At 57.6% G+C, this 27,657-nt stretch overlaps 1 protein-coding gene across 1 annotated transcript; it reads right to left on the bottom strand.

Moving 5' to 3' along the window:
* Window positions 1–122: 122 nt before the first annotated feature.
* On the bottom strand, window positions 123–27,494 carry LONP1 (lon peptidase 1, mitochondrial). Its single transcript, XM_030796261.1, has 18 exons — window positions 26,914–27,494; window positions 21,484–21,572; window positions 20,462–20,581; window positions 19,043–19,274; window positions 15,939–16,000; window positions 15,279–15,408; window positions 14,651–14,734; window positions 13,068–13,288; window positions 9,575–9,713; window positions 7,846–8,024; window positions 4,968–5,055; window positions 4,526–4,648; window positions 4,333–4,449; window positions 3,020–3,160; window positions 2,687–2,852; window positions 1,834–2,051; window positions 1,580–1,744; window positions 123–488 (listed from the first exon to the last, which is right to left on the bottom strand). Exons 1-18 carry the CDS (start codon window positions 27,472–27,474, stop codon window positions 312–314), a joined length of 3,012 nt encoding a protein of 1,003 aa, XP_030652121.1. The 5' UTR covers window positions 27,475–27,494; the 3' UTR covers window positions 123–311.
* Between the last annotated feature and the right edge of the window lie 163 nt (window positions 27,495–27,657).

The following is a 27,657-nucleotide window of genomic DNA, read 5'->3' as shown; positions in this document are numbered from 1 at the left end:
GGGCGTCCGCTGTCCCGTCTGGTGCCCGCTCTGAGCCACACCCTCTCCGTGTGCTGCCTGGTCGGGAATCAAAAGCCGTGGCCCGCCCACCCTTCCCGGGGCAGCAGATGAGGAGGCCGCTGTACTGGAAATGACTTTAATCATTAAATAGCTTCTAAGCCACACTCTGATCCGTGGGATCTGGGTCACTGGACCGAGCTGCTCGCTCGGTGGCTCCGCTGCCAGGTCCAGGTCCGGACGCGCTCGCCGCAGCGCTCAGTTCCGGCCCAGACAGGGCCTGACATCCGCCGCCTGCAGTCCCGGGGCGGCCGTCACCGTTCCACGGCCAGCGCCTCTGCCTGCTCGTCCGGGAAGGCGATGTCGAAGATCTCCCGGTAGTGCTCCACAAAGTGCACCTCCAGGCCCTCGGTGATGAATGCTGCTAGGTCGTAGAAGTCTTTCTTGTTCTCGGCTGGCAGGACGATGCATGTCACCCCTGCGCGCTTGGCCTGGGGGCAGAATGAGGGTCAGCCCTGCCTGGGCCTGTGGGAGGGCAGCAGGTGTGCTATCCTCCAGGAACGAAAGGGCTTCCTGGGGACCGGTGACACACGGTGATGCTGGGTTCTAAGCAGTAAGTCCCGAAACTCACCAGGATCCCCGTCTCCCATGGGGAGACAGGCTCAAGGCAAAACCACTGGCCTTGGCTCCAACAGTCTGAGGAGCCAGGGCGTCCCCACCCCCTTATCTAGAAAGTCTAGCCGTTCAGTGGGAGCAGTCTCAGGGCTCTGGATGAGCCACACAGCCACGGCCTCACATCCAGGGGTCAGGCACAGTGTCTGGGGCCTGAACAGGGTTCCTGTGAGCATCTGCATCCGAGCCCGGCCTTCTCTGCCCCCAGGCCCTGCGTCACCCCTCCTCACCTCCAGAGGCTACACAGATCTGGAGTAGATGCCAGGCACAGCCCCTTGAAAGGACAGCAGTTCCCGCTGTCACCACACACTGCCTCCAGGGACAGTGAGCCTCCCAATTTGCCCCCACTATTTTATGATCTAGGAAGTTTGTGCGTGGTGTCCAGTTCAAGGTGGTCACAGCCACTTGACCACGTCTCCCTCATGGTGGCATCTCCTGACTCCACCAGGCTTCCTAGACACACGGCAGGTGTGGTCCAGTCTGGGGACAGGCAGGGATGGGAGGGAAGAGCGGGGACAGTGGTGCTCCAACCTGCTCAGCACCCTCGGAAGAGGCCAGCCCCTGGCAGCCCCTGGGCCGGGGGCTCCAAACACCCCTGCCACCAGCGATCCTAAACCTCGTCCCCATCTCCAGCCTCTCCCTTGGCGCTGGGCTGCCTGGGAAAGGAAGCAGGAGCCACCCCCCGAATCCTACTGGGGAAGCCAGTGGAGGCTCTAGAATGTTCTCCACAGGACTTGCTGGGGAGAAGGCAGCTAGGGCGGTCAGCTTAAGGCCAGCTCCGGGCCAGGGAGAACTGGGTCCAAAGCCCAGGCTTCCCTCTCCTTGGCCCAGAGGCTGCATGGCGGGGACGGGGCCTGTCCCGTGGTGGTGTGGGCCCTGCCAGTGCTGTGGGGTAGACAAGGACACTCACTGCAATGGTCTTCTCCTTGATGCCGCCAACAGGCAGGATCTTGCCCGTGAGGGAGACTTCGCCAGTCATGGCCAGGTTCTGCCGGACAGGCCTGCCCATGGCCAGGGACAGCAGGGCTGTGACGATGGTGCAGCCCGCACTCGGGCCATCCTTGGGGGTGGCGCCCTGTGGGGACATGTGGGGAAAGCAGGTGAGCAGGTGGCCAGCGGCCCAGGGACTGGGCGGGAGCAGGTGGGAGCGGATGGCGTGGTCACCTCGGGCACATGCAGGTGGATGTGTGAGGTCACCAGGTAGTCGTTGGCGGGGGCGTGCTGCATGAGGAAGGCTCTGGCGAAGGTGTAGGCTATGCGGGCGCTCTCCTTCATCACCTCCCCCAGCTGGCCTGTCACCTCCAGGCTGCCATCCTTGTCACCCTTGGCGTCCTTGTCCTGTGGCCGTCTCAGGGATGTCTCCACAAACAACGTGGAGCCTCCTGAAACAGGTGTGGAGCTGTGAACACGGGAGGCCTCAGAGACTGGGCTCGCGCTCACCCCACCCCTCGGGGCCACTCTGACTGCTCCTGCCCCAGCTTAGCATCTTGGCGCCCCTGGGCAGGGGCTGGTGTCCCATCATGAGCCAACACTGGCCTCCACGTTTGCTGCGTTGCAGGTTCCTGGCTCTGTACGCCCCACAGGGCAGCCCCCAGCAGCTGCCAGCTGCAGAGGACACGCCCAGGGCTACAAGGCCCAGCTGCTGCTGCCCTGACCAGAGATACAAGCCCCTCTCCAGCCCCTCCCGCACCATCCCCTTTGCCCTCTAGCCTCCTTTGTGCGAGGTGGCCCCAAGGCCCGTCTACATGAGCTCATGCTAAGGGACCCCTTGTCCCCATCTGTAAGCCTATCAAAGTGTCACCCAAATCCATAAGGCCCATGGTGTGCTGCCACCCCAGTGTGCTCACAGCCTTCCCCTCCGTCAGCCCCAGACCCCCTGGGCTCCCTGCACACCACCCCCAGCCAGAGGCCGTTCAGAGCCACCTGAGGCCAACTGCACAGGTGTACAAGGTGGGACCTGCTTGTTCTCGGGTAGAAATGGGAATGGCTTGGGGTCTTCTCCCGCTACCACGCTCACCCATTGCGGTCCAGGCCAGCCCCATGACCACGCCGGGCGGTGTCACGTCGTACATGCGCTCCACGGTGAACACGGGCTTCCCCACGAAGTCCTGCAGGTTCTCGGGCGTCACCTCCACGGACTCGGCCTCGCCGCTGACGATCTTGTAGGCCGACTTCCGCAACACCTGGGCGGTCAGGGCAACACGATGGGCGTGGGGTGGTGGGGTGACAGGCGCGGGGAGGTGGGGTGATGGGTGCGGGATGATGGGGTGATTGGCGCAGGAAGGTGGGGTGATGAACGCGGGATGGTGGGGTGGGTGGCAGGTGCCAGGAGGGCGGGGCGGCCGCTCACCTTCTCCACTTGCTTCTGCAGGTTGCGGACGCCGCTCTCTCGGCAGTATTGCTTGATGAGCAGCGTCAGCACGTCCGATGACAGCTTGGCCTTGCTCTCATCCAGGCCACACAGGGCGCGGGCCTGGGGCACCAGGTAGCGCTGCAAGGGTGACCGTCAGGGTTGGGTCTGGAGGGACCTTGCCCACCAGCTCAGTCCAGAACCTGGAAGCCAATGCCTCTCCCATGGCCCCCAGACCCTGGCTTGGGAACGAGGTCCCCGATGGTGAAACCAGGGCCTGGACACCCGGCCCTGCCACCCACCATGCCCAGAGGCCCCAGACCTTTGCTTGTGCTGCGTTCTCTGCTTGGATCCACTTCCTATGCCCCAATGGCATCTTAGATGCCGCTTCCTCCAGGAAGGCAGCCTGGTTGCCCCTGAGCTGGCCCCATACACAGAAGCCTGTAGGGTAGCTGACTGGTTACATGGCTGCTGCCCTCAGCACATGAGGAAGGGGACTGGGTCGGGGGCTCTAGGGTCACCCACAGCCCCACACAATTCTTGCCACAGTTCTGAGCTCTAACGGCATCGGGGGAGGGCATCTGTGAGACGGACAGAGCCACGCAGGCCACTCTACATCTGCCACTGATACTGGGGGGCACTCCTGATGCCGTGAGGGTTCCCCATGCCCCCCAGTCCTGCCCCCAGGAACTACAGGCCCACCCCTTGGGGAAGTCAGGCTGGGAGCTGTGCCCAGCAGTGGGCATTGAAGCCCCCAAGGAACACGAGGATGCTGGGAAGGCCTCAAGGGCAGGGACCAGTGCCCACCACTGGCTGTCAAAGGGCTCCTAGGGGAGCAACGCACTCAACCCCTTTCCAGAAAGAAAACACATGAAAAACACGGGACCGCGCATGCTCCTCACTGACACCACCCCGCCTCCAAGCCTCATTCTGGGTGGGAGCCACAGGCCCCGCTGCTTCCGGGCTGCCAGAAACCTTCCCTACACTCTGGTCCAGGTGGGGGCCCCGCCAAGGGGCAGCCTGGAGGCCCCGGGAGACGGAGTGTGTGGCACTCACAGCTGGCGGCCGTGTGGCCTGACAGTGGCGGGGAGTGTTTTGGACAGTCCTGGGCCCTAAACCCTGCGCCCACTCACGCCACCCGCAGCTGCTCGCAAGTGTCTGGTGTGTCTCTCACGGCCCCATCTGCTCCTCTCGGCTGCAGGTCCCACCTGTCCCTCCCGGGCCCGGGAGCTCCCAGAGGCACGGCCTCTGCAGGCTCTGGGGGGCGCCCCCTGCTCTGGAAGGGGGCAGCAGTGGGGAGGGACTGGGCTTACCTCCGCGATGGCCAGCTTCTCCTGGGCCACGTAGCCCGACACGTTGATCATCTCCATGCGGTCTCGCAGCGGCTCGGGGATGGTGTCCGTGACGTTGGCTGTGCAGATGAACAGCACCTGGGGGCAGCAGCAAGGTGCTGGGGGATGGCCGCTCACCCTCCCCCCGAGCCCAGGCCCTGGAAGGGCCCCCCACCTTGGACAAGTCCACGGGCACATCCAGGTAGTGGTCCAGGAAGTTGGCGTTCTGCTCTGGGTCCAGCAGCTCCAGCAGCGCCGACGAGGGGTCCCCCTGGTAGCCTCGGCCGATCTTGTCCACCTGGGGCAGCAGACAGCAGGTGGTGCCCCTCGCCGTGCCCCTGGCCAGCCCACCCAGTGGGATGACCCCGGGGTCGGGGCTGGGGAGGCCCTGAGAGCAGCACCCACACCCTGCCTTGGACGGGCAGCCTGCTGGGCATGGCTGTGGGTGGGAGGGACCCGTCTGTGCCATCAGGGCCAGCGTCATGGCAACGGCCCCTGAGTTGACTTGGGGATCCTGGGACCCAGAGGGCTCCGGGCTTTATCTTGCACACGGCATTGCCTGGTCAGGGCTGCCTGGGGCTATGGGTTAGGGGGTCTCAGGGCCTCTCGGCACGCACCTCGTCGATGAGGATCAGGGGGTTCTCCGTCTTGGTCTTCTTCAGACACTGGATGATCTTCCCAGGCATGGCGCCCACATAGGTCCGCCTGCGGGCACACAGCGGGGTCAGAGGTCACTCGGTAGCCTGGCTCAGCCACGACGACACCATGCACCCTCCAGGGCCATGGGGGAGAGGCCACCTGGACACCCACAAGACGTGGCCACGATGCAGGGGGCGGAAATGCTGGCAGCCGCCGGATGTGTGGCACCTGCAGCCACGCTGGTCACTTGCCCTGACTCGCCAGCTCAGATTCCGGGGTCACCGATTCAAAGCCAGATCTCCCTCAGTCACATCCCTCAGCTGGCACCATGGTGAAAGCCAGCCAGGTGCTGGCAGCAGAAGGCCCCCACTCCTCACTGCGGGACACCAGGTACGCCTCAGCCCTCAGGGGCTGGGGTGACACCAGCCATGGCCAGCACTGGCTCTTAGGAGGGCTTCCTGCAAGCTCTGTGCTCTGCCCCAGCACAGGGGCCTGGCCTTCGGCAGGGACAGAAGAGTCACAGGCCCCACGAGAGGCAGTGAGGAAGGCTCTGTCTGCAGGATGAAGACACAGGGAGGCAGGGACGGAGGGACTGAGATGCCACTGGGATGTGTGTGACACTTTAAGTGTGCGGGGGGGGGGGTAAGGAGTGTCTTAGGGAGAGGCCCCGAGCAACGCAGGTGAGGAGAGAGCCACATGAGGGTCTGAGAGATGTGTTCTAGGCCCAGGACACACCCTGTGCAAAGGCCCTGAAACAGCATCACGCCTGATGTGTTAGAAGAATAGCGAGGAGGCCGTGAGGCTGAGGCAGATGGAGGAGGGGGAGAGGGAAAAGAGAGGAGAGGGGGAAGAGGGAGGAGATGGAGAGGGAAAGGGGTAGAGGGAGGAGGGGGAGGAAGAAGAGAGGGAGAGGGACGAAGGGGTGGAGTAGGGGAGGAAGAAGAGAGGGAGAGGGACGAAGGGGTGGAGTAGGGGAGGAAGAAGAGAGGGAGAGGGACGAAGGGGTGGAGTAGGGGAGGAAGAAGAGAGGGAGAGGGACGAAGGGGTGGAGTAGGGGAGGAAGAAGAGAGGGAGAGGGAGGAGGGGTGGAGTAGGGGAGGAAGAAGAGAGGGAGAGGGAGGAGGGTGTGGGGCAGGTCATGCAGGGTCCTGTGGGCTGCAGTGAGAACTTGGGCTTACAGCCTTGGAGAGCTGGGGGCAAAGGAGGGTTTTGCTGCTGTTATCAACAATGATCCATCTCCCCGCAGCCAGTCTCCTGTCCTTGTCCTTGTCTCAGGAACCCAGAGACGTCAGCACAGACGCCTGCCTGAGCCTGCCCTCCCTGCAGCCCCAGCTCCCTGGTGACTCCCTCCCAAGGCCAGAGGCCGCCCAGGCTTGTTCAGAACCCCGCCACGGTCTCTCCTCCGGCAGTGAGTGGGCCTTGCCTGCACCTCTAGCCATCCCTGAACCAGGGTCCAAGAGGCTTCGGGACCACCTCAAACCACGTGCCCAGGAAGGACTGGGCGCCCCCAACACCCACCCACCTTCACCCAGCTGCTCCTTCCTGCTCAGACCCCCACCCCGAACAAGGGCCTGCAAAACAGGTCCCCTGTCCTCCCCCTCACACCCCTACCCCTTCATCCTCTGGGCCCCCACCCCCCTGGTCAATCTGGGACCCCCAAAACTGCACCGGCCCCACCTCCTCCAGCTCCTCCCAACTCCTGGCTGGTGAGAGTGGCCGCCCCCTGGGGACTGGACACGGCGTGGACCAGCGTGCAGTGGGTAGGCAGACGCTAGGAAGGCCCGAACCCAGAGGTCCGGAGCTGGGGATTTTTTTTTTTTTTTTTTTTTTTGAGACGGAGTCTCGCTCTGTCGCCCAGGCTGGAGTGCAGTGGCGCAGTCTCGGCTCACTGCAAGCTCCACCTCCCAGGTTCACGCCATTCTCCTGCCTCAGCCTCTCCGAGTAGCTGGGACTACAGGCGCCCGCCACCACGCCCGGCTAATTTTTTGTATTTTTAGTAGAGACGGGGTTTCACTGTGGTCTCGATCTCCTGACCTCGTGATCCGCCTGCCTCGGCCTCCCAAAGTGCTGGGATTACAAGCGTGAGCCACCATGCCCGGCCTGGGATGTTTTTATAAGCCAGCAATGTTCACTTTAAACCCGGACTCAAGTGAACGCCTTGCAGGATGGAAACAGGTGGCGGACTCAGCAGATGCCTCACACTCGGCTCTCACTGGGGCCACGGTTTCCAAAGAACCACTGTCTACAGAGGCTGGCGAGGAGGGAAGTCCCAGAAAAGCCGTGCCCGGCTGCCCACCCAAAGGGCCAGGTGGGAGGGCACTGAACGCTGAGGGCTGTGGCCCCTGCTCTGGGCCTGAGGCCGGCCGGGAGGAGTGAGCCCACAGAGGCACTGAGGTTTCTCTGGTGTGCACAGCCTGGTCCTCACTGGAGACTCTCTCTTCTGACTCCAGCCCACAGGCTTTGGGGTGGGGCCGACACCACCCCTCGTCCTGGGGCATCAGCCACAGCCCACATAGACCAGCATCTGCACGGCAAATGCCGGCCCTGCAGCTCTGGCTGGGGCATCGCAGGACCTGAGCTGGAACTACCGGGGGTGTCTGCTGAGGGCCGGCTGGAGAGGTCTCTCTCCCAGGGGTCAAGCCATGGAGGTTCCTGCCAGGGCTGTTTGAGCACCTGGAATCAGGCGGGACTGAAGTCCGCCACATGGCTGGACTTTTCAGTTACTCCAGCGTGAGTGGAATTGGTTGCCCACAACCCGGATTGCTCTCCCAGATGTCAAAGGGTGACCGGAGTAGACAAAGCCCAGCAGCACAGCTGAGGGGAGCGCGTGGGGAGAGCTGTCGGGGCCAGGCCTACCTGTGGCCCTTGATCTCAGCCACGTCAGTCATGCCCCCGACGCTGAAGCGGAAGTACTCTCGGTTCAGGGCGCGGGCGATGGAGCGGGCAATGCTGGTCTTGCCCACACCAGGCGGGCCATAGAAGCAGAGGATCTTGCCCTGGGTGGAGCCGCGGAGCTGGCTGACGGCAATGAACTCCTGTGGACAGAGGCAGGTTCAGTGGGCATGTGAGCTGGGCAAGCTGGGGGCCCGCGCATGACTCTCGCCACCTGTACACTGCCTTTCAGACGTCTGAGGGCTGCGAGAAAGGACCAGGATTGTCCGGGAGGCTGAGCACATCAGAGCTGCCACTGGCCACGGGGAGGGGCAGCCTGTGACAAGGGCTCCATTTAACACCAACAGGACAACTAGGTGCCAGGAGACCACGGCCAGCTGGCAGTGCCAGGCCCGTTCAGCAGTTCCCAGGGACCCTGAAGACCACAAATGCTCCACTCTCTGCCCTCTGCCAATGCCTCTGGCTCCTGTTTTTTTTTGTTTGTTTGTTTGAGATAGAGTCTTGCTCTGTGGCCCAGGCTGGAGTGTACTGGTGCGATCTCATCTCACTGCAACCTCAGCCTCCTGGGTTCAAGCAATTCTCCTGCCTCAGCCTCCTGAGTAGCTGGGATTACAGGCACGAGTCACCACGCCCGGCTACTTTTTTTGTATTTTTAGTAGAGGCAGGGTTTCACCATGTTAGTCAGGCTGGTCTCAAACTCCTGACCTTGTAATCCACCTGCCTCGGCCTCCCAAAGTGCTGGGATTATAGGCGTAAGCCACCACGCCCAGGCTCTGACTCCTGTTTTTTAGCCTCTGACTCCCACCTGCCTACCTGGTTTCTAATGTCTCAGGAGTGATATTTTAAAAATTAATTTACAATTAATTTTCAGACAAGGTCTTGCTCTGTCGCCCAGGCTGGAGTGTAGTGGTGCCATCACAGCTCACTGAAGCCTCCACCTCCAGGGCTCAAGCAATCCTCCCACCTCAGCCTCCCGAGTAGCTGGGACTACAGACACCCACCACCACACCAGGCTAATTAAAAATTTTTTTTTCTTTTTTGAGACGGAGTTTCACTCTTCTTGCCCAGGCTGGAGTGCAATGGCACGATATGAGCTCACTGCAACCTCTGCCTCCTGGGTTCAAGTGATTCTCCTGCCTCAGCCTCCCAGGTAGCTGGGGTTACAGGCATGCACCACCACGCCCAACTAATTTTGTATTTTTAGTATAGATGGGGTTTCTGCATGTTGGTCAGGCTGGTCTTCAACACCCGACCTCAGGTGATCCATATGCCTCAGCCTCCCAAAGTGCTGGGATTACAGGCATGAGCCACAGCGCCCAGCCCCAATTTTAAAATTTTTTGTAGAGATGGGGGTCTCACTCTGTCACCCAACCTGATGTGCAGTGGCGCGATCACAGCTCACCACAGCCTCAACTTCCTGGGCTCAAGTGATCCTCCCGCCTCAGCCTCCTAACTGGGACTACAAGCAGCCCCACCATGCCCGGCCCATCAGGCATGACTTCAGTCCACCTGGGAAATCCTCAAGCCCCCGGGGGCAGGGTAGGATGCTCCCTCTGCTGGGATCCCCCCGACCAGCACCCCCAGGCCTACAAATTCACCAGGGGGCTCCTTTGAAATCTCAAACCACAGCACACAGAGTCCTGGGCCCAGGCACCCACATGCAAATCCACAGCAGGCCAGACACTGGGCTCACCAGGATGCGTTTCTTGACGTCCTCCATGCCGTAGTGGTCTTCCTCCAGCACTGCCTGTGCCCGCGCCAGGTCCAGGTTCTCGTCGCTGTACTTGCCCCAAGGGATGGACGTAAGCCAGTCTAGGTAGTTGCGGGTGACACTGCCAGGGGACAGATGGAGAGATGCTAAGTGGAGCTCACGAGCTGCCCGTGTCTCTGCTGGACTTGGCTGTGTGGTTGCAAGGGGCTTGAAACCATGTGTGAGGCTGAGTGCGGTGGCTCACGTTTGTAATCCCAGCTCTTTAGGAGGCCCAGGTGGGAGGATCACTTGAGCCCAGGAGTTCAAGACCAGCCTGAGCAACTCAGCAAGACCCCATCTCTAAAAACAATTTACAGGCCAGGCACAGTGGCTCATGCCTGTAATCCCAGCACTTTGGGAGGCCGAGGCAGGCAGATCACAAGGTCAGGAGATCGAGACCATCTTGGCTAGCACAGTGAAACCCCGTCTCTACTAAAAATACAAAAAATTAGCTGGGCATGGTGGCGGGCGCCTGTAGTCCCAGCTGCTCAGGAGGCTTAGGCAAGAGAATGGCGTGAACCCGAGAGGCGGAGCTTGCAGTGAGCCGAGATCGCGCCACTGCACTCCAGCCTGGGCAACAGAGTGAGACTCCATCTCAAAAAAAAAAAAAAATTTACAAACTGCCCTGTCCAAAGCACCCAGCACAGGAAGGCAGAGACGGCTGGAGGTCCACTGCTGACTCGTCAGGAGAGCTGAGACGGCACTGGCTTTTGCCCAGGGCTGAGTGAACAGAACCACAGAGGGGACGAGGCTTAGAAAAGGGGACAAGGCCTGACCCAGGGCAGGTGGGGAAATGGAGGCCAGGTCCCCTGCTGGCAGAGTGACGCTGCAGGTTGGGAGGGCAACTCCACACTGGTCCCCAAGCTGGGAGCCGTGCAGCTGTGAGCAGCAGCCACTGTGGGCCAGGAGCAAGTGAGTGAGGGCTGCGAGGGCGCAGGGCAGGACTGGGGAAGAGGAAGAGGACAGCTTCCGAGGAAGGCCAGGTGGCCCCATGAGCAGACACTGTCAGGGCACACTGCCACCAAGCTGGCATACGAGATGCACTGGGACAGGCCAGCTGGGCCACACGGATGCTGGAGTTTAGGGACACATGAAGTCACTGTGGAAGTGACATAGGCAGTGACACTGTAGAGAACGTTCGGGGTGGGAGAGGCAGTTGGCAGCCTGCTGCAGGCATCTTTTTTTTTTGAGACGGAGTCTCGCTCTGTCCCCCAGGTTGGAGTGCAGTGGCGCAATCTCGGCTCACCGCAAGCTCCGCCTCCTGGGTTCACGCCATTCTCCTGCCTCAGCCTCCCGAGTAGCTGGGACTACGGGCGCCCGCCAACATGCCCGGCTAATTTTTTGTATTTTTCGTAGAGACGGGGTTTCACCATGTTAGCCAAGATGGTCTCGATCTCCTGACCTCGTGATCCGCCCGTCTCGGCCTCCCAAAGTGCTGGGATTACAGGCGTGAGCCACCGCGCCCGGCCTGCTGCAGGCATCTTGGTGACATGCAGGTACTGAGGGCTTGTCCCCTGTGACTTCCCAGGACCTGAGGACAGAACCTGCCTTACAGACCTGCTCAGCTCCTGGGGGAAGGAGCTATCTGCTTCTGCAGGACAAGGCCCGGTCTCAGCAGGTACTTCCACCAGCCCGAGGGTGGCTGAGGTGCTCGCTGGGAGACAGAAGAACCCCCAAAATATCTACATTCTTCCCCACAGGAGGCGGCGGCACAGGCCTCTTACATGGCAGCACAGGCCTCTCACATGGCAGCAGGGAACTGCAGATGGGGCTGAGTGAGGGTCTCCGAGACAGGAGAGCATCCTGGGTGACCCGGGGGCCCAGGGTCCTCACCGAGTCCTCACGACAGGAGGTGGGAGGGGCCTCGAGCCGAGGGATGCGGGCGCCTCCAGATACTGGGAAAGGCAGGAAACGGATTCTCCCCTGGAGCCTCTGGGAGGGACGGGCCCGGCCCACAGCGGGATCTCAGGGCTTGGCATTGTGCACTAAGTTGTGGCACCGTCGGAGCAGCCATGGGCGCTCACAGGCCATTCACAAAAGTTGGGGTGTGCTGGGGGGGGAAGCCACGGCCTTCGCAGGCAACCAGTGCCTCTCAGGGTCCTGGGGGAGACTCCGGCGACCGCAACATTCAAATCTGAGGCGGGGTCCTGGCCCAGCAGCCAGGAAAGAAACTCATGCCTTCCCTCTAAGCGCTGTCCTAGGGCCTGCCCAGCCCTGCCCCGGGGACTTCTCCTGCCTAGAAGCTGCCCTGGCACGACAACTGGTTCCTGGGCTGGAAACAGAGCATGCTGCGTGGGAAGTGGCCAGGTGGGTTCTGTCCTGGCTGGATGTGGGCATGGCTGAAAGGATCTCAGAGGTGCCTGAGGCCCTCAAACCTGGGGCAGCCACCCTGACTCATGGCATGCTCAGGACAGTGGCCCCTGGGCAAGGCCAGTGCTGCGGGAAGGCATGGTCACTTCCTGGCTGACTCTCAAACGGGCAACAGAAGCCAGGGGTAGCCTTGGAAAGACAGCCATGGGGACTCCTGGTCCTGGCGAGAAGCCCTGGCTTCGGCCAGGCGTGGTGGCTTATGCCTGTAATCCCAGCACTTTGGGAGGGCCAGGTGGGCGGATCACTTGAGGTCAGGAGTTTGAGGCCAACCTGGCCAACATGGCGAAACCCCATCTCTACTAAAAATACTAAAAATTAGCTGGGTGTGGTGGCACATGCCTGTAATCCCAGCTACTCAGGAAGTTGAGGCAGTAGTATCGTTTCAACCTGAGAGGTGGAGGTTGCAGTGAACCAACATTGCACCACTGCACTCCAGCCTGGATGACAGAGCAACATTGTCTGAAAAAAAAAAAAAAAAAGCCAGGCGCAGTGGCTCACGCCTGTAATCCCAGCACTTTGGCAGGTCAAGGCAGCCGGATTTGAGGTCAGGAGCTCGAGACCAGCCTGAACAACATGGTGAAACCCCATGTCTCCTAAAAGTACAAAAAATTAGCCAGGCGTGGTAGTGCATGCCTACAGTGCCAGCTACTTGAGGGACTGAAGCAGGAGAATTGCTTGAACCCGGGAAGTGGAAGTTGCAGTGAGCCAAGATTGTGCCATTGCACTCTAGTCTGCACAACTGAGCAAAACTCCGTCTCAAAAAAGAAAAGCAGCCCTGGCTTGAAGCCAGGTGTTCCTGGGCTCAAATCCCTGGCATCACCTACCAGCTCACAGGCCCTGGCCAGCAACTCAACAGCCCTGAGCCTCGATTTCCTTGTAGAATGGAGATGGTGATGACGTGTCCTGCCCAGGCACAGGACTGATGCTCACTGAGTGCCTCCTAGCCCACACCTACCACAGCAAGAAGGTGCCACAGGACCACCCGCTGGGTCCCCTGGCCTACCTAAGATGGGGGCTGAGGAGGGGTCGCCCCTGAGGGCCGGGCTGCCCCGGGCCTGGCACTCACTTGAACTCCGAGGAGTGGTTGTCCAGCAGGCCCAGCTTGCTCAGCTCCTCGTCCACAACATCCATGACATGCTTGGGGACCACGAGCTCCTTCAGGCGCTCCCGGAACTTCTCCTCAATGGCATCCTTATCGTCCTTCTCCAGGCCCAGCTCCTTCTTGATGATCTTTAGCTGCTCCTGCAGCAGGTACTTGCGGTGGGTCTGCTTGATCTTCTCCTCCACCTGTGGGGTAAGGCGCTGCCGTCAGGCCCTGGGTCCGGGAAGGTGGGTGAGTGTGTGCGTCCCCGGACGAATGGGGACCCTCTGCTCCCTCAGGACTCAGAGAACAGAAACGAAACCCAGGGCACGAAGCCTTTGGTTCCTTCCATCTTTTTTTGTTTGTTTTTGAGACAGGGTCTCCCTCTGTTGCCCAGACTGGAGTGCAAAGGCACCATCGTAGCTCATCATAGCCTCTACCTCCTGGGCTCAAGCGATCCTCCTGCCTTAGTCTCCTGAGTAGTTGGGACCACAGGCACCTGCCACACCTGGCTCTAATTTTAAAATTTTTCGGCCGGGCGCAGTGGCTCACGCTTGTAATCCCAACACTTTGGGAGGCCGAGGTGGGCGGATCACGAGGTCAGGAGATCGAGACCACGGTGAAACCCCGTCTCTACTAAAAATACAAAAAATTAGCCGGGCGTGGTGGCGGGCGCCTGTAGTCCCAGCTACTCGGGAGAGGCTGAGGCAGGAGAATGGCATGAACCTGGGAGGTGGAGCTTGCAGTGAGCCGAGACTGCGCCACTGCACTCCAGCCTGGGCGACAGAGCGAGACTCCGTCTCAAAAAAAAAAAAAAAAATTTTTTTGTAGAGATGGGGCCAGGCGCGTTGGCTCTCGCCTGTAATCCCAGCAGTTTGGGAGGCTGAAGCAGGCGGATCACTCGAGGCCAGGAGTTCAAGACCAGCCTGGTCAACATGGTGAAACCCTGTCTCTACTAAAATACAAAAATTAGCCGGTGTGGTGTTGCATGCCTGTAATCCCAGCTACTCAGGAGGCTGAGGCGGGAGGATCGCTTGAGCCCTGGAGGTGGAGGCTGTAGTGAGCTGAGATTGCGCCATTTCACTCCAACCTAGGTGGCCGACTGAGACCATCTTAAAGTAAAAAATCCCGAAAAATGCTACAACTGTGAAGTGACTGGCCATCAGGCAGGCTGTGATCTGCCGAAAATCACGACAGCGAGCCTCAGTCGCTGGGTCTTAAGAAACAGCATCTTGACTTTTCTCAGGCTGCTTCCCAATTTCCAACACTGTCCCCAAGATTACAAAGGCAGAGGAATTCTTCCCTTAATGTGGGATGGTCCTGAGACTGCTCCACCGTGGGCTCATTACACTGGGACCAGCTTTAAGCTTCCCTGTTCAACGCGGAGAGTTCCACAGCCCAGGACGACAGAGCAGATGATGGCACGAAGCCCTCAAAACCCAGACAGGCCTTCTTGGCTTGCCCTGGCCGATGCCACTGGTCCCTCCGTGTGCTCCAGAGCCTGACTGATGTCACGTGGCCCGACGGGAAGGCCCCCAAGAGTGGCTGCGCCTCAGCCTCGGGCTCACCTCCCGCCCCAGGCGCTGCTGCAGCTTGCTCAGTTCAAATTCCTTCTTCAGCAGGGAGAGGGCCTTGTACAGCCGCTTGGGAATCTGCCGAGACAGAAAGGATGAGCAGAAGTCGGCGTCTGTGCATGTAGGGCCGAGGTTGGGGGAAAAGGCGCACCCTGAGAGATGCCACCGGGAGCACCTGGCCACGCTGCACCCAGCACAGAGGCGTGCGTGCCCTCTGCCCCGACAAATCCCGTGCTGGAAACGCATCCTACGGATACCTCCGCAGGCCCTCCAGCTGCGTGCATGGGGATGCTCTCAGGAGTGCTGCTCACAACAGCAAAAGACTGGCAACGCCCCAGGTACACGGCCCAGAGGATCCACTGAACCCGCAACGGTGACTCCCAACCGAAGGCTATGAAGCCACCGAAAGGTGGATAGATGTGGACCAAGGCACGCAGCGGGAAATCATCTCGAAAACAGAGCCAGAGACACACAGCTGGGTGTGGATGGTGCATGGTGGAGGGGCGAGGGCAGCCAGGCATGGGGGAGCTGAGGAGGAACGGGGGCAGCCGGGCATGGGCGGCGCATAGTGGAAGGGGGTTGCAGCCAGGCGTGGGGGGCTGTGGAGGTGGGTAGCACTCACGTTGGTCTCTTCCAGGACGTCCTGCAGCTCATGGGACTCAGCCCCAGTGAGCGCGGCACCCATGTCACTCAGGTAGATGGGGTTGTCCACCACCCGCTGGCCAGCCTGCATCATCTGCAGCACGGACTCCCTGAGGGACAAAGGGAGCTGCCTTGGTGACCAGGGCCTTGCGCTCTGCTGCACTGCAGCCCCCGACGGGGACCCGGTCCTCAGGGTCCTTGTCCCCTGTAGCTATGGGCACGGCCTACTGGGTGCTCGCTGGGAGCCAGCTCTGCTGCTTGATCCCCAGAGTTCAGGGCCCACCCGTCCTGGGCTGGAAAGGCATGCGGCATCCCCATGTGCAGCCCCCACGGGAGCTGTGCAGTGACCTCACCTCAGCAGTCTGCTCCCCACTCCCCCAGCCAATGCCACCAACAGCTTCCGGCCTCAGCAAAAGGGGACAAGGAAACTGGGCCTGCTGAGTCGGCCCCGGGCCTCCCACCTGCCCCATGCCCCAGTGAGCAACAGGCTCCTCCGCACAGGCCACTCCTTGGGCCATGAATCCCTGCCCCAGGCAAGGTTTCCTCCCAGGAGGACGCTGAGGAAGCCCTCTACCCACCCAGTAGCAGAAAGAGCTGCAGAGATGCCCCCTCCTGGCCAGCCACCCGCAGGGAGGCCCACCTGTAGAGAGGGTTCAAAGCAATGATGTCCCGGATGGTCTTCACGATCTCTGCAGTCAGGGCCTGCCAAGTACGGGGGCAGGGTCACTGGGGTCCAACAGTGCTCCAGCAGGGGGTGGGGTGGGTGGGAGGCGTGGCCCTGGGAGCCCCACCCACCAGCTGCTCCATCAACTCCCTCCCCTCCGCCAACTGGCCCTGGCCACAGTGGCCTCGGAGATGGAAGAGTGCAGTCCCTGGTGGGCTCACCAGTCCCAGGGACACGGGACCAAGAGAGTCAAAACTAAAACCAAACCCTGTCTCCTTACCCCTCAGAGCCTTGGCCTTAGGACAAGCTATCTTGGGGGAAGAAAAGAGACTGTATTTTCTTTCCTTTATTATTTTTTTTTAAAGAGACCAAGTCTTGCTCTGTCACCCAGGCTGGAGTGCAGTGGTGCAATCATGACTCACTGCAGCCTTGAATTCTTGGGCTCAAGCGATCCTCCCCGCACATTTTCCGGAGCAGCTGGGACCACAGGCATGAGCAACTGCGCTTGCCTACAACCAAATTTTAATCACCTGGTCTTGACCGGGCACAGTGGCTCACACCTGTAACACCAACACTTTGGGAGGCAGAGGTAGGTGGATCACTTCAGGCCAGAAGCTCAAGACCAGCCTGGCCAACATGGTGAAACCCCATCTCCGCTAAAAAAAAAAAAAAAAAAAAAAAAAAAAAGCCAGGCACTTTGGTGGGTGCCTGTAATCCCAGCTACTAAGGAAGCTGAGGCAGGAGAATTGCTTGAACCCAGGAGGCGCAGGTTGCCATGAGCCAAGATTGCGCCAACGCACTCCACTCTGAGTGACAGGGTGAGACTCTGTCTCCAAAGAAACCGTAATCACCTGGTCTCTAGTCTTTGGCTTTGACCCTGAACTGTCTGAGCTGACCCTGGTAGAAGGCACCAGAACAGGCCCACTGGAGGTCCGGGGCACTTGCTTCAAGAACACATTCGGCTGGGCGCACTGGCTCACGCCTGTAATCCCAGCACTTTGGGATGCCAAGGCGGGCGGATCATGAAGTCAGGAGATCGAGACCATCCTGGCTAACACAGTGAAACCCCGTCTCTACTAAAAAATACACAAAAAATTAGCCAGGTGTGGTGGCAGGCGCCTGTAGTCCCAGCTACTGGGGAGGCTGAGGCAGAAGAGGCTGAGGCAGAAGAATGGCATGGACCCGGGAGGCGGAGCTTGCAGTGAGCCGAGATCGCGCCACTGCACTCCAGCCTGGGCAACAGAGGCTCCATCTCAAAAAAAAAAAAAAAAAAAAAAAAAATGAGCAAGTTCTAAGTTTGGTCACTGTCTTCCCCCTGCTGCAAGATCCTCACAGGAACGCCAGTGCTGAGCTGCCCAGGACAGTGTAGCCGCTGGTGGCTGTCTGAATTTTTTTTTTTTTTTTTTGGAGACAGAGTTTTGCTCTTGTTGCCCAGGCTGGAATGCAATAGCGCGATCTCAGCTCACCACAACCTCCGCCTCCCAGGTCCAAGCAATTCTCCCGTCTCAGTAATCCTGGGTAGCTGGGATTACAGGCATGCACCACTACACCAGGCTAATTTTTTTTTTGTATTTTTAGCAGAGACGGGGTTTCTCCATGTTGGTCAGGCTGGTCTCGAACTCCTGACCTCAGGTGATCCGCCCACCTCGGCCTCCCAAAGTGTTGGGATTACAGGCGTGAGCCACTGCGCCTGGCCTAAACTTTTTTAATTTTTAGATACAGGGTCTCACTCTGTTGCCCAGGCTGGAGTGCAGTGATGCGATCACAGCTCACCACAGCCTCAACCTCCTGGGCTCAAGCGATCCTCCCACAGGTTAGACCACTGGTGTGTGCCACCATGCCCAAGGATTTTATTTTATTTTTTGTAGAGACAGGGATCTCAATATTGCCCAGGCTGGTTTTGAACTCTGGGACTCAAGTGATCCTCCTTCCTTGGCCTCCAAAAGTGTTGGGATGACAGGCATGAGCCACTGCACCCAGCCAATAAAATGTTCCATTCTGTTCCTTGGCCACAGCAGCTCTACTTCAAGTCTCAATACTCACAGGTGGCCGGGCGTGGTGGCTCACGACTGTAATCCCAGCATTTTGGGAGGCTGAGGTGGGCAGATCACCCGAGGTGAGGAGTTTGAGACTAGCCCGGCCAACATGGTAAAACCTTGTCTCTACTAAAAATACAAAAATTAGTCGGGTGTGGTGGCACGTGCCTGTAATCCCAGTTACTTGGGAGGCTGAGGCATGAGACTCACTTGAACCCAGGAGGTAGAAGTTGCAGTGAGCTGAGATTGTTCCATTGCACTCCAGCCTGAGTGACAGAGCCAGACTCTGTCTCAAAAAAAAAAACAAAACCTCGCAGGGGGTAGTGGGGCAGGATAGAAGTGCTGACCTCAAGAACCCAAGAACCCAGGTGGGCCTGTGGACAGGACTGTCCACCCCTGCCAGTGCCCACAGCAGACATCACCAGTTGCTCACAGCACTTCCCCCTAGGCTCTGCAGCAGCCTGGGGAGGAGGCCGATGACACCAGGCACAAAGGTAAGGAGCTGACACCCTTCAGGCCTTCGGTTAGCTTCGCTGATTGCCCCTAGAGCGGGAGGGCAGGTGGCACCGCCAAGAGCCTGCCCACCTCGAAGCTGACTCCTTGTGCCACCTGGCAGGCAGGACGGCCTAGGCTGGGGGATCAGGGTGGCCAACAGGCTGCTTCCTGTCCTGCAACCACGGGTACCGACTTCCCAGGCTTGGTGGGAAGGAGCCAGGGCTGGAAGGTGTCTTGGTAACCACTGGAGGCTTTGGCACAGGGGACATGGGCTGGGGCTGGACCTGGGTTCCAATCCTGTCTCTGTCTCCTTCCTGAGCAGCTACAGGCTCCAGCGAATTTCCTGTGCCTTTCCCATCCCGGAGTCATCCAAAGACCTCCGGGAGGAAAAGCACCCTGTATGTTCCATTAGAATCGCGTTCCAGACAGGCTAGACCCTTCCTAAGGGGCTCAGGGTGGGAGATGACTCCTCAGAGAGGATGCAGGAACGGCTCAAGGGAGCCCATGGGGGAGGCGGCCGTGGCCACCCTGCGTGACGCACGGACTCACTTTCACCTCCTCCGTGACCTGGAAGTCTTCGTGGACGACGTTCTCTACCTCCACCATGAGCACCTCAGCCGGGAGCTCAGGGGTGGGCTCCATCGCCAGCTCCGCCGGGTGTCTGGCGCTCAGCTCGTCCTCCGCCTCCTTCTTGCCCCGCTTCGACTTCCTGCGGGGCTTGTGCTTGTTCTCCGCCTCCGGCTCCTCGGGCTCCACCTCCAGCTGTCTGCTGATATGGACTCTGACACGGGAGCAAGGCAGGCGTGAAGCAGCCGCTGAGGCTGGGAGCTGCCCTGGCCCCAGCTGAGGCCTCCCTGGTGGCAGAGGTGGTCCAAGGGTCCCGCTGAGCCCAGACCTCTGGAGCCACAGGGTGGCTATGGGGTCCTCAGGCTGGAGACATGAGCTGCTTTCTCAGGGCCTCCCAACCAGTGTCCCGTCCACCCCTTAGACTCCAGCCAAATTCAGGCATTCCCTGCATCCCACGCCAATGCATCACTGTCCCCACCCTAAGCATCGTGGATAAGCTGCAGTGACAAGCCCCAGGGCCTCCTGTCGAAAACGGTGTCAGCCTGGCTGGGCACAGGCTGGTCTCTGAGACTCTGTGCCCTGGACTCGGCTCACAGCAGCTCCTTCCTGTCGTTCAGGTCTCGATTTCAAGGACACCATCGCAAAGACTGTCCCCAAACACTTCACGAAAGCTACCCACCTCCACCTCTCAAGCTGTCTGTGTCTCCCCTCAGAGCACCTAGCACCACCTGAACTCAGGGTCTCGCTCTGTTGCCCAGGCTGGAGTGCAGTGGTGTGATCATAGCTCACTGCAGCCTTTACCTCCTGGGCTCAAGCAATCCTCCTGCCTCAGACTCCCAAGTAGCTGGGACTACAGGAACACGCTGTCACGTCTAACTTTTTTTTATTTTTTATAGAAACAGGGTCTTGCTGTGTTGCCCAGGCTGGTCTCACACGATCCTCCCACCTCAGCCTCTTGGGTAGCTGGGACCACAGGCATGAGCCACCACATCCAGCTAATTCTTCTATATTTTTTGCAGAGATGGGATCTCGCTATGTTGCCCAGGCTGGACTCAAACTCTGGGCTCAAGCGATCCAACTGCCTTGACATCCCAAAGTGCTGGGATTCCAGGCAGGAGTCACTGTGCCCGGCCCTGCAGCTCGCCCCTTTCTGAGACAGGAGGGGTCCAGAGGTGACATGTCTCACTCTCACCCCCAGCTCTGGCCTCAGTGCTAGTGAGAAAGCCACGGGGCTGACGGACAGGGCAGAGGCTGATGCTGGGGCCTGAGGCATGCTGGCTGGTCTCCCGCGTGCTACTCTGCCCTCTACCCCCCACTGCCCCCCCGCCAGCCACCCACCTTCTGTGTCCCATGATGATCATGCTGCCCTCCACCCCCCACTGCCCCCCGCCAGCCACCCACCTTCTGTGTCCCATGACGATCATGCGCAGCTTGTCCCCAAGGTCCTGCATCTCGTGGATCTGGGCAAACGTCCCTGTGTGGTAGATTTCATCCAGGCTCTCCACCACATCCGACTCGTTGCTGTGGGAGAGGAGCACAGAGGAACGCTGGAACATGGCTTTCATACTAGGCAGGATGTCTCCGGCCCCTACCAAATGCTACTGAAAACCAAGAGCGGCCTCCTTGGCTCCCGCAGGAGCCCCAGAGCCTGGGGAGCTTCTGCCACGTCAGGGCTGCTCCAGTGGTCACAGGACCGGGTGGGTGGCTCCTCGCTAAGTCAGCCACAAAGACATGGTCCAGGTGGGACTTTGATGAGTCTCTTCTATGCTCCTATCACAGAGCCTGCTTCGAATGCATGCATGGAACTTTTTTTTTTTTTGAGATGGAGTTTCGCTCTTGTTGCCCAGCTGGAGAGCAATGGTGTCATCTCGGCTCACTGCAACCTCCACCTACCAGGTTCAAGTGATTCTCCTTCCTCAGCCTCCTGAGTAGCTGGGATTACAGGTGCCTGCCACCACGCCTGGCTGATTTTTTGTATTTTTAGTAGAGACGAGGTTTCACCACATTGGCCAGACTGCTTTGGAACTCCTGACCTCAGGTGATCCACACGACTCAGCCTCCCAAAGTGCTGGGATTACAGGTGTGAGACCCCACGTCCGGCCCATGGAACTCATTTCTACGTGGAGCCATGATCTCCGAGCGGCTAGCTCGACTTTCAGGCAGCCTCGTGGAACATTTCATCACTAAGGGTCCCTGAAGTTAATTTCCCCCACATCTTAACAATGCATGAAGTTTAGTACTACAAGGTGAGTTCTCAGCCCAGGCTGAAAAGGTAGCCTGTGTGGCTTCTGGCCTTTACTCTGGAGGTCTTCCTTGGTTTCCTTGGGGTCAAGGGTCAAAGGTGCAAAGTACAGAGTGGGACTTGTGGTGAGCTGGACTCTAGGGCAATGTCAACAAGGGAATGAAGGAAGAATCACACTTACCTGTCATCTCTCTTTAGAAAGACGCCGACATAAGGCTGGGCGAGACGAACTTTCCTTCTTAGCAGCTCAACCAACTTCTTATTTTTAACCTAGCATGACAATGACCCCTAAGTGAAATGCAGAGTAGTTTTTTTTTTGAGACAGTCTCATTCTGTTGCCCTGGCTGGAATGTAATGGCGTGATCTCACCTCACTGCAACCTCCGTCCCCACTGGGTTCAAAGGATTCTCCTGCCTCAGCCTCCTGAGTAGATGGGATTACAGGCATGCACCACCATGCCTGGCTAATTTTTGTATTTTTTTTTTTTTTTTTGAGATGGAGTCTCGCTCTGTCGCCCAGGCTAGAGTGCAGTGGTGCAATCTCGGCTCACTGCAAGCTCCGCCTCCCAGGTTCACGCCATTCTCCTGCCTCAGCCTCTCCGAGTAGCTGGGACTACAGGCGCCCGCCACCACGTCCGGCTAATTTTTTGTATTTTTTTTTTTTTTTTTTAGTAGAGACGGGGTTTCACTGTGGTCTCGATCTCCTGACCTCGTGATCCGCCCGCCTTGGCCTCCCAAAGTGCTGGGATTACAAGCGTGAGCCACCGCACCCCGCCTAATTTTTGTATTTTTAATAGAGAGGGGGTTTCACCATATTGGCCAAGCTGGTCTGGAACTCCTGACCTCAGGTGATCCACCCGCCTCAGCCTCCCAAAATGCCGGGATTACAGGCGTGAGCCACCAAACGCAGCACAGGGTAGCTTTTCTTTTTTGAGACGGAGTCTCGCTCTGTCGCCCAGGCTGGAGTGCAGTGGCACGATCTCAGTTCACTGCAACCTCTGCCTCCTGGGATCAAGCAATTCTCTGCCTCAGCCCCCTGAGTAACTGGGATTACAGGCACCCGCCACCACGCCCGGCTGATTTTTTTGTATTTTTTAGTAGAGACGGGGTTTCACCATCTTGGCCAGGATGGTCTTTAACTCCTGACCTTGTGATCCATCTGCCTCAGCCTCCCAAAGTGCTGGAATTATAGGCGTAAGCTACCACACCCAGCCTCCCAGGGTGGCTTTTCTAGCTGACATTTTTTGATAGCAGCTCTAACGTTGTCTAGATTATTCTCTGGGGACATGCTAATTGGATCCGGGATAATAATCAACATGGTTTGGGAACACCTAAACCAAAAAAAAAAAAAAAAGGCTGGAGGCCAGGAGACTGTGGTGGTGAATACAGTGAGGCAGAATTGACTAGCTGGATTCTTCTTAGTGGTTCCCCCATTCCCAAAGGAAATTCAAAGCAGACGAATAGTCAGAACCCAGAAATTGATTTAACATCCAGCTTCAAAAGGGATGTCCAGGGCAAACTGTCTTGGTTTGAAAATCAAAACCATTCTGCTTTTATTCATGTCAGAATAAACATAAGTAATTCAAATGTGGCCCACTCAAGAGGTTGATAACTTCCTTTTTTTTTTTTTTAAGAAAGTTTCAATCTGCCGCCCAGGCTGGAGTGCACTGGTGCCATCTTGGCTCACTGCAACCTCCGCCTCCTGGGTTCCAGCGATTCTCCCGACTCATCCTACCGCGTAGCTGGGGTTACAAGCACACGCCACTGCACTCGCTAATTTTTGTATATTAGTAGAGATGGAGTTTCGCCATGAGCCACCATGCCTGGTCCCTCCAATTTTCATTGAAAGTTACTTCCTTATCACATCATATGCTGTTCATTAATGATCAAGATCCCCAGGATCACAGCACATTCATTCTCAATGGCACGTCCACAGCTAATGATGTCTTCTAGGAGGCATGTGAAGGAGCAAGGAGCTCACCTGATTTCTTTCAAGCCTTTGTTAATTCACTGGACAGACCTTGATTAAAGGTAACGGCCTGGCTGGCCCGGTAAGGGTGGCTCATGCCTGTAATCTCAGCACTTTGTGGGGCTCAGGCGGGACAAATGCTTGAGCCCAGGAGTTTCAGACCAGCCTGGGTAACACGGTGAGACCCCATTTCTATTTTCTTTTTGAATTTTTAAATTCTTTATTATATAATAAAGTTAAAAAATATATACATATATAAGGTAATGGCCCTCAAACTTTTGCAGGCACCAGGATGACCTGAAGGACTTTAAGAAGCTCACTGCTGGGCCCCACCCTTGGAGTTTTCGATTCAGTTCTAGGGTGGGTCCAAAAATCTGCATTTCAAACAAAAGAGCATCACATGATGCTGATGCTGCTGGTCCACAACCATCCTTTGAGAGCCAGTGTTTTGACTCACTCCCTAACACAGGCTCTTAACCTGTGGTCCAGAAATTCCTATAGATACATAATTTTTTTTTCTGGGAAGAAAGTCGATAACATCTGACAGGAGGGTATGTGACCCACTGTTATAAGTAAAATGTTTATTTAGAGACAGAATGCTTGTACCTCTGTACTGCAAGGAAAAAGCAGCATTTGGACAAAAAGTTTTCTTAGCAAGACAATTTTACTTTCTGAAGAAAGGGTGCTCCTCGCAGATGGAACAATGGCAAGAGCAGAGCACACCTGAACAAAGGAGGGAAGCAATTTTTTTTTTTTTTTTTTTTGAGACAGAATCTCGCTCTGTTGCCCAGGCTAGAGTGCAGTGGAGCTATCTCAGCTCACTGCAAGCTCCGCCTCCTGGGTTCATGCCATTCTCCTGCCTCAGCCTCCCAAGCAGCTGGGACTACAGGCGCCTGCCACCACTCCCGGCTAATTTTTTTGTATTTTTAGTAGAGACAGGGTTTCACCGTGTTAGCCAGGATGGTCTTGATCTCCTGACCTCGTGATCTGCCCGCCTCAGCCTCCCAAAGTGCTGGGATTACAGGCGTGAGCCACCGCGCCTGGCCCACGAAGTTAGTTTTTAACAGAAACTATTACTTCTAACACTTACGATTTATTCTTTAATACCCACCAAAAATTAAGAGCCATTGTTCTATACTCAAGTCGCTAACAGGAGAGAAGCTTCTACAGCAAGTTGGCCAGACAAGTCAAGCACAAACTGAAGAGTAAATCAAGCTTTGCTAACAATTTCAGAAACATTTACTAGGTCCCAAAGAAGTTGCCCCCCAATTTCCCCTCTGCCAACAGCTGATAGCTGCATCCTTGGCATCTGCCTCCTGGCCTTGGCAGGATCCATTTTTATGATTTACAACGCATCATCAACCAGAAATACAATGAAAACCACCTGCCAGTCTCCCAAATACTATCCGCAGCCACTCATTTAACCCTCCTGGCTAGCTCCACGTGGGCAGTCTGAACTCTCTTAGAAGAATCATCTCTCTGCTCAGGCACCGGGAGCAAGGCGCATCTGTCCCTCTGCAGAACTGAGGGGACCAGGGCTGATGAACACCATCCTGGGCCCAGAAACCTGGGAGCATAAAGAGAACTGCCAGGGGTGAAGTCAAGGATGGGAAAAAGGCCTCCGGGGCAGAGTCCTGAAATGTCAGAAGTACACCAAAGCGGAAACAGCATCACGTTATTGCTGAGGCAGGGCCTCATTCTGTTGCCCAGGCTGCAGTGCAGTGGTGACACCATGGCTCACTGCAGCCTTGATCTCCCAGTTTCAAGTGATCCTCCTGCCTCAGCCTTCCAAGTAGCTGGGAAGACAGGTGCACACCACTGTGCCCGGCTTTTCTTTTTTTTTTTTTTTTTTGTAGAGACTGGGTCTATGTTGACCATACTGGTTTCAAATTATGCTCCTGCCTCAGCCTCCCAAACTGCTGGGATTATATATGTGAGACACCGTGCCCAGCCCACATGGCCTCATTTAAGTCCCAGAACAACTGTAATAAGACACTAGTATGTCCAGGTCACAGAGAAGATGGAAGCCAAAGGAATAACTTGCTGAAGGTTACGGAGCTAGGATAGGACCCCACAGGGTCTTGCTCTGAGGCCTGCATCACTAATCACTACTTAACATCAAGGAAAGGCCTTGGGGCTGGGCGCAGTGACTCACACCTGCAATCCCAGCACTTTGGGAGGCTGAGGCGGCTGAATCACTTGAGGTCAGGAGTTCGAGACCAGCCTGGGCAACAATGTGAAATCCTGTCTCTTCTAAAAATAGAAAAATTAGCCAGGCATGGTGGCGGGTGCCTGTAATCCCAGCTACTCGGGGGGCTCAGGCAGGAGAATCACTTGAACCCGGGAGGTGGAGGTTGCAGTGAGGTGAAATCGCGCCACTGCACTTTAGCCTAGATGACAGAGTACAACTTGGTCTCAAAAAAAAAAAAAAAAAAAAAATCTTGGAGCAGCGTTGGAGAAGCTCCCTCTGTCCCCTCTCTACTGGCTGCTGCTCCTCTGAAATGGCCTTTCCCTTCCCAACAGATCCTTGAGATTTGTTTAGAAGAGTCTGGAGGGGTGAGCGCAGAGGCTGACTCACTGTGTGACCTTGCTCCGCCAGTTAAGAGATAACCTTCCCATAGATCCCACTTTCCACATCAGTAGTTTTTTTTAAGGGAAGGGGAGCTGGGGGAGGCGGCTTTTGGGGCCTTCCTACTCTAAAAGCTCAAGTTCCTTACACTCACTGCTTTCTCTCTATTACATCATCCTGCTCCCTCCCCACCCCCAAGGCTCTTAGTCTGAAATGATCTAATTTCTACCACCGGAATGACTTGTTCACTACAGTATTCTCAGCACTTGCTACGTGGTAGGAGGTCAAGAACACACTGAATAACCCACCCCTTCCCACCCTCCTAAGCCTCCTGTCCCATCCATGCTCTACTATTTCTCTTAATTATTGCCTTCTAATACAATATCGTTACTAAACATCTTTATTGCCTATCTCATCCTGCCAGAATGTAAGCTCCAAGGCAGATTTTTTTTTTAAGAGACAAGGTCTCGCCATGTTGACCAGGCTGTACTCCAGGGTTCGAGCAATCCTTCCACCTCAGCCGCCAGAGTAGCTGGGAGTACAGCGCGCGCCACCATGCCCAGCTTCAAAGGCAGAAATTTTTGTCTGTTTTGTTCACTGCCATATCCCCAGAACCTAGAACACTCTCTGGCAAATAATAAACAATCAAGAAGTATTTGTCTACGAAAGGAATGAATTCTGATCCCAGTGAGGCTCGTAAACAGACGGCAGAGCGCCTGGGGCGAGGAGGTATTACAAAACTCGTGCCAAGTAAGCAGAAAACTAACAGCGCCATAACACTACTCAGGTCCCTCCCGGCCCCGGATTTCTGTGACCGGGGTTCTAAGTGGATAATCCTAGGCTCATCGGGTTCAACTCCTCTCATCTAACGGATCCTAAGAAATCCGAAAGGGAGAGGACTTTGGCTCAAGGTTCCCAAGCTAGTGGTGAGCAGACAAGGATTCGAACTGCACCCTTTGAGAAACTTCATGTCTGAAAAAGTTGCGAAACACGAGGGCGCTCAAGTGATCCCACGGTTCAGCCCGCTGCTTGCTGAGGTGGGAAACCTGAGGCCGAGGCGGGGACTCCCATTACCTCGATGATCTTGATAAAGCGCGGGAACACCGGGTTGCGGGTGATGGCGATGAGCGGCAGGTGCGGGAAAACATCGGGAATCGTCATGGGCGTGAGCGCGGTTATGACCGGGCCTTCCCCGCCGCCCGCGCTGCCTCCCGCGCCCCCAGCTCCTTCCTCCGCGCCACCCTCGGAGGCGTCCTCGCCCCCCGAGAAAGCGCCTCCGCCGCGGCTATTCGCTTCCCAAAACCCCCGCCATTGGCCCACAATTGCCGGGCCTCGGCCCCACAGTGCCCAAGGAGGAGAGGCGTCGCAGGTCCGCTGGCCTCGGAGCAACCACGCTCCGGCTGCAGTGGGGACCCGCCCCCCGGCGGCGGCCAGCATCGGCCGCCGCAGCGCCCAGCACCGCGCCGCTCCCCACAGGCGCACGTAGCCCGTGCTCGCCGCCATAGCCCGGCCATACTGACGGCTCACACAACTCGCGTCATTTCCGCTCGCCGCGGAACGCACGTGACGCCCGGCGCGTGCCTCGGTACCCGATGGGGGCGTGGCCCGAAACAGCCGCTTCAGGGAGCGGGGCATACGCGAAGATAAGGGGGCGGAGTTCGAGCGCCGGATCTTCTCCGCCTCTTCCGGTCTCCCGCTTTAAGTGTTGAAGGCCTTTTCCGGTCATGTGGAAGGCCGTGGACCTGCGCCAGCGCGCGTAGGAAACATTGGTAGTGTTGCAAACGCAACGTTTAGGAACTCATGAGCAGCCTGTGCACA

Source organism: Nomascus leucogenys, chromosome 17 (assembly GCF_006542625.1).
Source record: "Nomascus leucogenys isolate Asia chromosome 17, Asia_NLE_v1, whole genome shotgun sequence".
NCBI lineage: Eukaryota > Metazoa > Chordata > Mammalia > Primates > Hylobatidae > Nomascus > Nomascus leucogenys.
The sequence above is the reverse complement of the archived record's forward strand: the minus strand, read 5'-3'. Positions and strand labels throughout refer to the sequence as shown.

Excerpts from the sequence above, each read along its gene's own strand:
- LONP1 (XM_030796261.1), bottom strand. The coding sequence starts at position 27,474 with ATGCCCCGCTCCCTGAAGCGGCTGTTTCGGGCCACGCCCCCATCGGGT. Across the intron at positions 13,289-14,650 it reads AGCAGCGCCTGGGGCGGGAG|GTGGAGGAGAAGATCAAGCA; the intron begins GTGAGCCCGAGG and ends CTTACCCCACAG. Across the intron at positions 489-1,579 it reads TCAAGGAGAAGACCATTGCA|GCCAAGCGCGCAGGGGTGAC; the intron begins GTGAGTGTCCTT and ends TTCTGCCCCCAG.